The sequence below is a fragment of the Abramis brama genome, assembly GCF_963993115.1.
Source record: "Abramis brama genome assembly, chromosome: 2".
Taxonomy (NCBI): domain Eukaryota; kingdom Metazoa; phylum Chordata; class Actinopteri; order Cypriniformes; family Leuciscidae; genus Abramis; species Abramis brama.
In genome coordinates, this window is record NC_139964.1 from 50074075 (window position 1) to 50086135 (window position 12061).

At 36.1% G+C, this 12061-nt stretch overlaps 1 protein-coding gene across 4 annotated transcripts in view; it reads left to right on the forward strand.

Moving 5' to 3' along the window:
* The window catches only part of arfip1 (ADP-ribosylation factor interacting protein 1 (arfaptin 1)), a 31867-nt gene extending 21053 nt beyond the window's left edge, over positions 1 to 10814 (forward strand). For 2 of the 4 annotated variants that reach the window (XM_084096638.1, XM_084096640.1), the window contains 6 exons: positions 3423 to 3524; positions 4627 to 4739; positions 5134 to 5355; positions 6309 to 6466; positions 6573 to 6747; positions 10540 to 10814. In XM_084096638.1, coding sequence (XP_083952764.1) covers positions 3423 to 3524; positions 4627 to 4739; positions 5134 to 5355; positions 6309 to 6466; positions 6573 to 6747; positions 10540 to 10695 — 926 coding nt within the window. In that variant the 3' untranslated portion in view covers positions 10696 to 10814. The remainder of the gene's footprint in view (positions 1 to 3422; positions 3525 to 4626; positions 4740 to 5133; positions 5356 to 6308; positions 6467 to 6572; positions 6748 to 10539) is intronic. The other 2 variants (XM_084096639.1, XM_084096641.1) reach the window with 1 other exon arrangement.
* The last annotated feature ends 1247 nt before the right edge of the window (positions 10815 to 12061 follow it).

The window sequence follows — 12061 nt, forward strand, 5'->3', positions numbered from 1 at the left end:
CTTCCAAATCCTCTCACACACGTACACACGCACACCACTCGAACCATCCGTAAAATAGTCTTTCATAAAGTTCGGAAAAGTTGAAGCGAATTACAGGGACATTTAAAAGGCTTCATTGCACAGGATATGCAAGCTTTGCTTGATGTTACTCGCAGTGCGCGGTATCGCCCGCCAGTATTTTACTTACAAATGCTCTACGAAGGTCTTTTGGAATGCAGTGGGTCTTACATAGTCAAATATAAAACTCACTGACAGAAGGCTGCTTTCAACTTCAAATACTTATGCGCGTATTTGACTCAGCATGCTACAGCTCGCTCGCTCGCGCATGCGGCTGTGAGCGACTCGTCTCCGTGGTTAAATGTAGCTACTTGCATCTGAAAATGCTTTTATGACGCAAAATTAATGTTAAAGCTCTTGAATGGAAAATCTTTGGATAGCCTACTCTTAAATACTGAAAGCACTCTTTGTTTATTGCTTGTAATATGTTTTTTGTTCCTCTTTTTTTATTCACTAGTTTTTATGTTTTGAAGCTATATTAGTTTATATAGCCTATTTAAAATTCTTAACATGCAATTGTTTTAATAAAAAAAATTAATGTGTAATTGTTTTTTAAAGTACTTATAATTGCATATGTAATTAAATAAAAAAGATTTTAAGCTTTAATAATAAGATTAATTAATACGAAAAAATACTAGATCAACAATAGTTTTGGAATCAGATCATGAGGTGCCTAAAGATTCCCATCACTACTATACAATGATTTATTGCTTGTCTTTGTTGAATAATACAGAAGATAAAGAGCTTAAAAAAGAATCGCATATTAAATCGCAGTCGCAATATTGGTAAAAAAAAAAATCGCAATTCATTTATTTTCCCAAATCGTTCAGCCCTAGTAAACAAGCATTACTGTTTAAAATATGGAGGTCAGGAAGATTTTTTTAATATTTTTGAAAATAGTCACTGATGCTTGCTCACCAAGGCTGCATTTATTCTGTCAAAATACTGTAAAAACAGCAATATAATGAAATATTTATGCAATTTAAAATAACTGTTTTCTATTATTATATTTTTCTATTTGAATGTTTTAATATGTAATTTATTCCTGTGATGCAAAGCTGATTTTTCAGCAGCAAGTCCTCAATGTCAAATGATCTTTCAGTATTCTTTGATGAATAGAAATTTTTTTAATCCATTTGAAGGTGCTGTAAGCAATTTCTGAGAAACACTGTTGACATTTGAAATCGACACCCGAACAAACATACCCCTCCCTTTATTGCTCTGCCCCCAAAATAATGAACATGATATATAACAAATTCTGCAACAACAAAAACCAATGTTACTCATGTATCGAGCAGAAACAAAGCAAACTCGGTGTCTGCTTTCAGGCCTTCCTGCTCTTAACGTCTCTCCAGCACTGGAAAGCTTTTCCCATATTAATCCTAGCTCTTGCCTGATCATAACCATTCTTCTTCCAATTGTATTCCTTTCTGCAAATGTCTTACTTTCTCTTGCCCCCATCATGAACGTATACGCCCCCTAATGCTGTTTTGCTATAAGAGTTTTGTGGCGCTCAGTGGATCGTCCAATCCACTTAGTTTTTTCTCCAGCCAGTACTATGTACCAACCTTTTTTTTTTTTTTTTTCAGCACACAAACAGAACAGACATCTAGAAAATATTCACAAAATTGTTTGTTTAGGTAAAGTGGCCGCGCAAGTCCTGAGAAGTGAAGCCAAAGCATTTTGATCGCCCTTTGGTGGTTGGCTGCAGTATAGGTCTCCATGTAACTCCACGCAACATGAAATGGCGTATTGATCAATGTGACATGGCGGCGCTAAAATTAAAACTACTTACCTCATGCTCCTTTGCAAAAATTTGAAATTTGCAAAATTGGCATGCCAAGTTGGCCTCTTTTCCCTTGCTATGACTGCGTGCATATTCTCTTCTTTCGCTTCCTTTTTTTTTTTTCAGTGCACATAAAAGTGCGATTCATCTTGCTTGATTTGTTTACCACTAGCACATGCTGTTGACGTTTTATTCTTCTATACTAACTTGTGTCGTAGCCTACGATTCAAAGTGTCATCATCATACAGTCTGCATACATGGTGTACAAGTATGAGTAGTGCTGGGCGGTATGACCAAAAATTTATGTCACGGTATTTTTCAAAATATACCGGTTTCACAGTATATGACTTTTTTTTTAAAGCATGACTGGGTGTTAACCACATTTTCGACCGATTGAGAGAGGAAATACTGCAGTAGATTGACTTAGAATGCCCCATTGTACTGGCATGAGTAAATATTTTAGAAAAATTCCACACTAGTATTAATACAGGTTTGTAAAGTTTACAAAGAGGTGCCAGCAGGAGCCGCTTTAGGAGCAGCAGAAATGACGGTTTCCCCGGTAACGTCTGTACACAAAGCAGCACAGCGCTCATAAACGCTGCTTTATCTGGAAAGATAAAGAAAGATTAAATGAAAATAACATTGACACCTTTCTAAAGACAGTCAGTTCCCTTCAAAGATACATTCATATGAAAAACCTGCGCCGCGTTTTTACTTTGAAATGTGCAGTGCTCATGTTTATTCAACGATGTCGAAGCCTTTTGTAAAAATCTATTTGTGGCGGGCAGTGTTGATACTGTGAACCAGTGTTTGGGAAACACTGTAATATAATTTGACAGCTATCAATTATAGTTTAACCTATCCATCTTCACCGTCACACTTAGTAACACATACAGCTGTGCCCTCACCACAGTGCAACAGTGAAAAGGGAACCCTCTCAAACAGTGTCACGCCGTGCCGCGTTCCCAAAATTGTTTAAGTGACATACTCTTTTTGGTATTGCTGTATATTAAATATTAATATCATAACAAAAATAAACACCGGTATTCGGTATGAACTGGTATACCACCCAGCGCTAAGTATGAGTATAAGAGGGACCTTGATGCCGTGGCTCCACCTCAGGATCACTAGTGGGTAGACATTTTTCTACAATGGAAGGAAGTGGAGACGCACTGTCCATCTTTTTTTACAGTCTATGGTTTAGGTGTTGATTTAAATTTTCTGTAGCATTTCTCAGGAATTGCTTACTGTACCTTTAATGCATCATTCCTGCATTATTCTTTCAAAATAAAAAAACGAACTGACCCTAAACTTTTGGTAGTGGAATGGTAGTGTAAATGTGGGTAGTCAATTTAATGCGCTAGTAGTTTTGATACTATTACCACGCTCTGGTTTACCTGTTTTTGCAGCATACTTTCCATAAACAACAAGGCCTAACAATCAATACTTTATTTTTACTTATTCATTAATTAATACATTTTTTGATAGATGGACATTTCCCCCTCTGTGGCTGTATTTTACTAATAGTTTTTCAGACTCGGTGTATAAATTATAAAAATTAATCACTGACCATTTTTAGATTCGCCATTCCAGTCCACCACACCTACAGTTGTCCCCAGTCCTGCAGCAGCCAGCCGGCTAGCTCGCAGCATCAGCGATAGTCAGGTGGAGACACACAAAGGTACCACATACTGTAACAGACGATGTCACGCATGAATCTGCGTTCCTTAATCTCTCCCTTACTAACGCCGCACTGTCCGTTTCAGACTATACCATCATAAAGACTTTATTCTAGTAGATTCCTGTGATGTCTGTTGAAATGTTCAATCTTCAAGAGACATAAAATTGACATCACTTCCTGCTTTTGAAATGTGTCTCGCAGCATTCATTAGATTGGCAGTGTTTAAATTTATGATGGTGTTCTTTCAAACTCTGTGATCTCCAGGCCTGTTCTCTTCCTTATTGTTGCTTCCCTCTTTAATAACTTGAAGTCTGGGCTCATTTATTCGTGTTGGCTGACCACCCTGTAACCTTTTGCCTTCCTGACTGATCGCAAAAGATAAAGACCGTTTCTCATCAATAATTTACTATTTTTCCCCTTTCAGGACTTTGTTAATGCAAAACAATGCACTGCTTTTGTCGATTCTCACTACTGTCTCTGCCACCTTCTGACATTTTAAAAGAGACCCTTTTTCAACTACAGTATGCTTAGTCTTGTTTCAGTATTTTTTTTGTTGTTGTAATATTTATATGCTATTTTAGTTTTCAATTCATATTTAGAATTAGCATTTATTTTTATATTTTCACTTTAATTGTAGCTTAATTTAGTAATTGTATTTTTTCAAAATTGCTATTGCCATTTTTAAAACTTTTTTTTAATTTCTTAATGGTTTTATTTATTTGTATTTCAGCTTTAGGTTGTTTTATATCAGCTATACTCTAATTTCCATTTAGTTTAGGGTTTTCATCCTAATATTTATATTTTATTTTATTTCAGCCTTATTTCAAGTAACAAAAATGATTCTTTATTACTTTTAGTTTGTTTTAGTTAACGATAACTACGCTGTCGTGTTTTATGTCAAATGCATAATTATCTTGAATGCGCAGTTTTCTCTACAGACTTTTGATTGACTTGATTCAGCCAATCACTCAGTCATTTTATCACATCAGGTGACATATTTTGGGGTTAATCATTTTTGCCAGTGAGTCACAATAAGAGTAGAGGGGTAATAACATACTGTACAGTAATCACTGTCACTAAACAGATGTCATTCTGTCATTAGGTGATTTGAGAGAGCAGCAGATGGGAGGAGCAGTGGTCCTTGCCGATGACATGAAGAGTCCTGCCATAGAGAAACTGGAGCTGGTGAGGAAGTGGAGCATCAACACTTACAAAGTGAGTGATTCCTGCCGTGCTGGTTATGAAGGTATCAGTGTTCAGGAAAAAATGTCTCAAGCATCCATGTGTCAAAAAAGGCTGGGTTTGGGGCACTTGGATTATTTTTGTGAAACACAAATGTAGTGCATAGCTCTTTAGAGTTGTGGTCTGTATGGAGTTGAAAGAATGTGTGATAAAAGTTTAATCCAAATTGTGGCAATTTCTGCAGTCCTGCTCCTCACTATTCTCTCCATCATTCCCTGTCCTCTCTATATTATTATCAAAAAAATAATAAGGGTTTCTATATCTCCCCTGTGCCCCTTTGTAGTCTTGTGTAGCCTTGTAAATATTTAAAGGGTATAAGATGAAAAAAATCTATATTTATTTTAGATTTTTTTTTGTATCCCTACAGTGCACTAAGCAAATTCTGTCAGAGAAGTTAGGTCGCGGCTCCCGTACGGTTGATCTGGAGCTGGAGGCTCAGATCGAGGTTCTTCGTGAAAACAAACGCAAGTACGAGCATGTTGTCAAACTGGCGCAGACGCTGTGCACTCAGCTGGCACAGATGCTGCAGACGCAAAGACAGCTAGGTGATGCGTTCGCTGACCTAAGTCTCAAGACACCCGAACTACATGTAAGTATAAAAACTCTTGCATCTAATGTTGTATCTGCTACAGCCTCTTGATTTTAAATAAAATGTCATCAGAATCAGTTTTTGAGTTTTCATTAAAAATGTATAATAATCATCATTAGTTGTTCTAATTAAGTACTTTTTCACAGTGGTAAGTGATTTTGCTATATATTAATTTGGTTATACAACATGAACACACATTTTAACCGTGTTCTCACACTTGGTTTTCTGTCAGTGGTCTCAAAACCAATCATCTCAAATCATCTCTCAAATATTCTACAAAATTCTTGTTTGTTTTTAAATGGTAAAACAGTACTGTTTGAAATAATACAAATTAAAAAAACAGCAGTGCTTGCTTTCAGGTTGTCAAACTTAGGACATGTCTTTAGGTCATGTGATAAAAACTGTGATTACTCTGGTCAATACCAAGAGAATACATGTTCTCAGCAAACCAAATTATTATTATTATTATTTATAGTCTGTGTGTGTCTATATGAGATAAATGCAATGTACCAACAGAAAATAGCCATCAAACAATCATTTCATAATTGTGACATTTGGTTTGAATCACTATAATACGACTCAAATGCATCTGTGAAGACTACATCGATTTTCAGCTTTTATTGATAAAGAAAATTGCAATTCTGACAGTATAACTGGATGCCTTCTTAAGGTATCATTTATTCATGGACTGTTTTGGATACACTTTGGCATTGCTTTTTCCAGAACCACCACAAATACTAAATACTTTATGACTAGACTATAACCAGAAAGTGCATTGGTTTCTTGGGGAGTACCATTTTATTTGAATTACTTATTTTTGCTGAGAGGGGACCGTTTCGTTGTTTTATTTGTGGTGTTTCACTGTCTAGCTGTCTATTTTTGTACGCTTGTCTTTTATTGTAGACAAATACGCATTTCATCTCAGTGTGTTTTATTATTGAATTGTATTTCAGGAGGAATTTGGCTACAATGCTGAAACCCAAAAACTCCTGGCGAAAAATGGAGAAACCCTGTTAGGAGCTATCAACTTCTTCATTGCCAGTGTTAAAACTCTAGTGGATAAAACTATAGAGGACACCTTGATCAACATTAAGCAATATGAAGCAGCAAGGTCTGAATATATCTTTATAAACCACTGTATGCTACTCTTATATAATATATATATACCTGTAGAGCAAAACATCCTCATTCTGTAAGGCATGTGCTTTTTTTGGTAGGATTGAATATGATGCGTATCGCACAGATTTAGAGGAGCTCAATCTGGGTCCACGGGACGCCAACACACTCCCCAAGATTGAGCTGTCTCAGCAACAGTTCCAGATCCACCGTGAAAAATATGAAAAGATGCGCAATGACGTCTCGGTCAAACTTAAGTTTCTGGAGGAAAACAAGGTAGGTGAAATGTATCTTTTGAAATCAGCTGCTTTTGTATATCTTAATAGTCTATAATAAAATGAAGTGTCAAAGTTAATATGGTGGCTATTCAGTATTTGTTTGGTACTTTTTGCACTATATTGACCAAATTGAAAGTTCAGTATAAATTGCCATTTGTATGACAAAACGTAATTGCTGAAATAATGAGTTTTTCCTAACACTGCTACTTCCCTCTTTTCTAGACCTTCTAGGTAGTAGCAGGTTTTATAGATTATTCTGTATCTACAGTGCTAATGTTAGCAAAGTTCACTGTCTTTGTATTTAAATATTTTATTAATTATATTTATTCTCCTTGTAAATGTGATGCTGATGTTTGTGATCTTAAAAAACTAACCAACTCTGAAAAAACCTTCAATCTTAGCTGATCTAACTAAACTCTCTTGTTTTTCAACCTTTCTTGTTCACTTGGAAACAGCGCATCACATTACAGAAGTAAAATATGTTGCAAAGGCCATTTCAAGTTGACTAATATATCCTGTTGGAAAATATGAACTCAAACTGATTAAGGCATCTTTTTTATTCAGTTGCTGTAAGATAAACACAAAAATGGCTGGTTAGCGCCGCGGTTGTCTAGGCCAGTGGGGTCCGTGGCTCACTGCCTGGGGGTCCGTGGAAAATTTGCTATAAAATATATACATACCCGGAGAAAGTGCAGGGCCCATCGTCATTACTCCCGCGTGACCACTAGCGGCGCCAGGATTTTGATTGTAGGTGGGCCTCCAGAAAACTGGATGGGCCAGTTAAAATAAGCCAAAAAATAAATAAATCCGGGTTCCCCTTCATCTCCGTTTCAGCACTTTGCTGCGGCACTGAGGACAGCGACTCAGTAGCCTACATGAATTTAAAGGACAAATCCAGTGAAAAATGAACCTAGGGGTAATTAACACATGGTTACCGAGTCGATCGTTCCCTGCGATGCGTTTTCATGAAAATCGAATGTATAGAGTTTTATCTTTAAAAACAGATTAGCTCATAACAGTAGTATATGGGGCACAGAGTAAGTAAAAATAAATCGCTAGTTAATACCACTAACAAGACTCAAAATAGCCTCACACTAACACGGTAACATAATGAGGGTCCTTACATACAAACCGAAGCATTGAGAACTTTGTAAGTGTACAGACAGTTTAATAAGAAGATACTTTATAAAGACAGTACATTACGCGTTGACATGCAGGAGCCATCTTGGAAAACAGTCTCGACTAATCGAGCCACGAACGCCGTGCTACGTTAGATTTCACAAACGTAATTCCTATCGACCAGCTATCCTATCGACGGCGTTCGTGACTCGATTAGTCGAGACTGTTTTCCAAGATGGCTCCTGCATGTCAACGCGTAATGTACTGTCTTTATAAAGTATCTTCTTATTAAACTGTCTGTACACTTACAAAGTTCTCAATGCTTCGGTTTGTATGTAAGGACCCTCATTATGTTACCGTGTTAGTGTGAGGCTATTTTGAGCCTTGTTAGTGGTATTAACTAGCGATTTATTTTTACTTACTCTGTGCCCCATATACTACTGTTATGAGCTAATCTGTTTTTAAAGATAAAACTCTATACATTCGATTTTCATGAAAACGCATCGCAGGGAACGATCGACTCGGTAACCATGTGTTAATTACCCCTAGGTTCATTTTTCACTGGATTTGTCCTTTAATGCATAACTAAGCATCGGTAAAAAAAAAAATGAAAAAAAACCTTAAACAGGTTTTTTGTTGTTGCTTTTTTTAATACAATTACAATTTCATTTAATTTATTGTTTAATAAAATTATAGGCCTATTATTTTTAGTTTATTAACAGCAACAACAACAACAACACACACACACACACACTTCTCTGCATATCTTCAGACGAAATCAAGATATCTGACAAAACAATGAAGATATTTTACAAACCAACTGCCAGGGATGTGCAAATAGTTCCTCAGAGGCAGGCGCCAGGGCTCAAAAGTAAAAATCGATCACTATAATTCATTTATATAATTCAAATTCAAAATATAAATGCACAATATAAGTTACTGAAGACAAGAGTTCTGGTGCAAGCATACCGATGCGTTTCTTGCTGAATTTAAATGAAAACAAGCTGCTTTGCTTATAGCTACCGTCTGTTAGAGCTTAGATCGGGCCCAAAAAATCAAGCCCGACCCTACCCGAGCCCGTGCACGTTGTGTCCGAGCCCGGCCCGGCCCGACACATTAACTGTAATTATGAGCCTGAGCCCGATTTAAACCCAACCGTTTTTTTTAATATTTGGGCCGTTATAACCAGGGGTGGCGCCAGGGATTTTTTTTTAACGCTGCTGAGGGGGTGCTAGATATATTATAGCCTTTATAAATACTATTACAAAAATTGCTCACTTAATATTTAATATTAAATTATTTTAATTGTCACATTTTCATTTTTTATATTCATTTTATTAAATCGAACAAGCACAACATTCAGCATTCAATCAAATATTCTTAAAGATTTATTATTATTAATAATGTTATTTCAAAATATCTCGTTATTTCGACATATGTGTGCGTGCAACAAGCAACGTGCATTTGTAAATCTGGTGAGCATGCCGTGCATTGATTTTTATTAATAAACTAGTGTTTTCTGTCAGTGTCGGCTGAACATGAAGTTGACGATCGCCATCTCCGTGGTGAACACGCCTAGAGAGAAATGCACTTCATGGATTACATAATCAGAGAGTAGCAGCCTATTTCTTTTCGTTTTAAATTGTTAAAAATACATTTCAAGCTTTCTTAAGATATATTTCATGTCTGTGAGGCATACACTGAGTTTCGGTTCAATTCATGATGAGATGCGCTCCACTTCACGAGCAATGCAAGTGACCGTGCCGGCGCCTCCATGTCATGATTATATTGTCTGCTATATTTGCTTCTTATTAAATCCAGGCAATTGGTTGATCTTTTTTGTTTTTTTATTAAAATTAAGATACAATTTATACAACACAAAATTCACTTCAAAGAAAGGCTTTCAACAAAACTTAATGAAGTGGTCAAAATCATGTCTGACTCACTCCATGTCTCTCGATATATTGCGCATCCTATCTTACTCGTGCTGTTCACTTTTCATAATCAACATAGATGAAAAAAAAAATAACATTATAATATTTTAACAAATAAGAAACTAAATGTATAGCTTATTTAATAGCTACAACATGTATAGTAGGCCTACAGACTCTCTATTTGTACAAATTGCTGCACATTCATTTTATTCTGAATTTTGCACACATAAGTTGAAAGGCATTTGTTTGTGCATAGTAACACATTTTAGGACTATACCTATAAAAAGCCTTTTGCACTATTTACATGGTGTTCCACTGTGTTGTTGCAGTTCATTTTTACTTGCTCACCCCTTTCCCATCGTTCTCTCTCTCTCTCACACACACACACACGCACACGATTTAGCTACTACATTTGTGTTGCGGTTATGAGGGGGTCCTTGGAATTTTTTCTGCCCTATGAGAGGGGTCCCTATCTCCAGATAGTTTGAGAACCCCTGGTCTAGGCTACTCCAAATTTGCCAGGCATATTTTAGGAAATAATCAGTTAGAAAATGTGGGGTTATTTCAGTCAATTTTTTTCAATACAATTTTTTATTATTGAAATATAATTGAAATAGTTGATATGTCTCTTGACTTCTCTTTTATACTGGTGATTTTTTTTTTTTTTCAGTACTTTGAGTTCTGAATTACATTCTCAAGGTGTGAGTCACTGAGAGTTTTCATTCCCTTTTCCTCAGGTGAAAGTTTTACACAACCAGCTGATTCTCTTCCATAACGCCATCGCAGCGTACTTCGCAGGCAACCAACAGCAGCTGGAACAAACCCTTAAACAGTTCCACATCAAACTAAAGTTACCAGGAGGAGAAACCCCCTCTTGGCTGGAGGAGCACTGATTGAGTCAGCATTCCTGAAATATGTGCACTCCTAAAAGAGACCAAATCCAAAAACAAAAAAAAGCAAAAATGTTTCTATCACTCCTTTCCCTTTTTACTCCTTTCAGGACACTAAATCCTGTCAATAACTGTCTAAAACAGGAAACTGTTTGATAAAAGAGAGTATAAATATTTAGCCCCTCTCTTTATCCTTGTTATGTCTGACTTTACACTTGAAGTTTAGTTTTTAAAATAAATGCTTTTTCTTTTGTCAGAGAGTTTGCACTCTCTTGCACAACAACAACAACAACAAAAACAATCTTGTTGTTTTTGAATCAAGTTACCAGCACTTTATAGTATACAAAAATACAGACAACTTAACAGGAAGCAGAAAGAAATGAAGCACCATGTGAATGTTGTAAAGCCTTTAAAGTAGTTTTTCCACAAAGATGATTCAAAATCAAATTGATCTTGAAATAAAAAACATTACCAATCTGAGACACAATTCTAGACCTCACTTGTGTCCACCTCTCCTAACTCTTATGTAACTGCATTGTTATATTGTCATCAAGAACAATGGCATAGATTTCCACACTTCTGCCTTCAAGGGCATGTTCAACTGAAAGGTTGGGCATTTTAGTTTTGCTATGATGCATTTACTGTTCTCACAATTAAAATTAAAAAGGGCAGGATAACAGGACGTTTAGGGCTTTTTATCTTTAAAGTTTACTAAAAATTTTAAAGGGAAACTTGTAGATTCCATGGGAAGGGGATGGAGCTTCAGTTCTGACTTGATGTGCCTTGCTCTTTGTCAATCATCAATTTTAATCATCTTCAGTGTTGTCAGGAGTTGTGAAAAACAAATGTACTCCCATTGCTATCCTACAGACTATAGAATGGACCAATAAACACAGCCATATGTGCAGCCCTGGATAATCACATGTGTGTACACGTAGACCAGCAACCTTTACTTAACTTGACATTTACAATCTGTGATATCCTTCTTTTTTCTTTTGTTTCATTTTTAAACAATCTCTCCTTGCATTCCGTTTCTTTAATAACTAAGCCAGGAGACTATTTTGTACAAAATGTAAACCAAATTAATTTGACATGAAATACCATGTCAGCTGCCTCAGCTGTTTATATCTGTTTGGGTTTTGTTGTTCTTTCTCTGCGCAACTTTATATATATATATATATATATATATATATATATATATATATACACACATGTTAAAGGAAGAAGAGATTTTCTAAAGCATTCACTTCTGATTATTGTAGTAAGGGTCCAATAAATGTAACTCTGTAAATGCAAAAGTATAACGTTTGGTCAAATTAGATTAACCCAGTACCAACTCAGATGCTAACCTGGAAAAGCCTTAGATTTG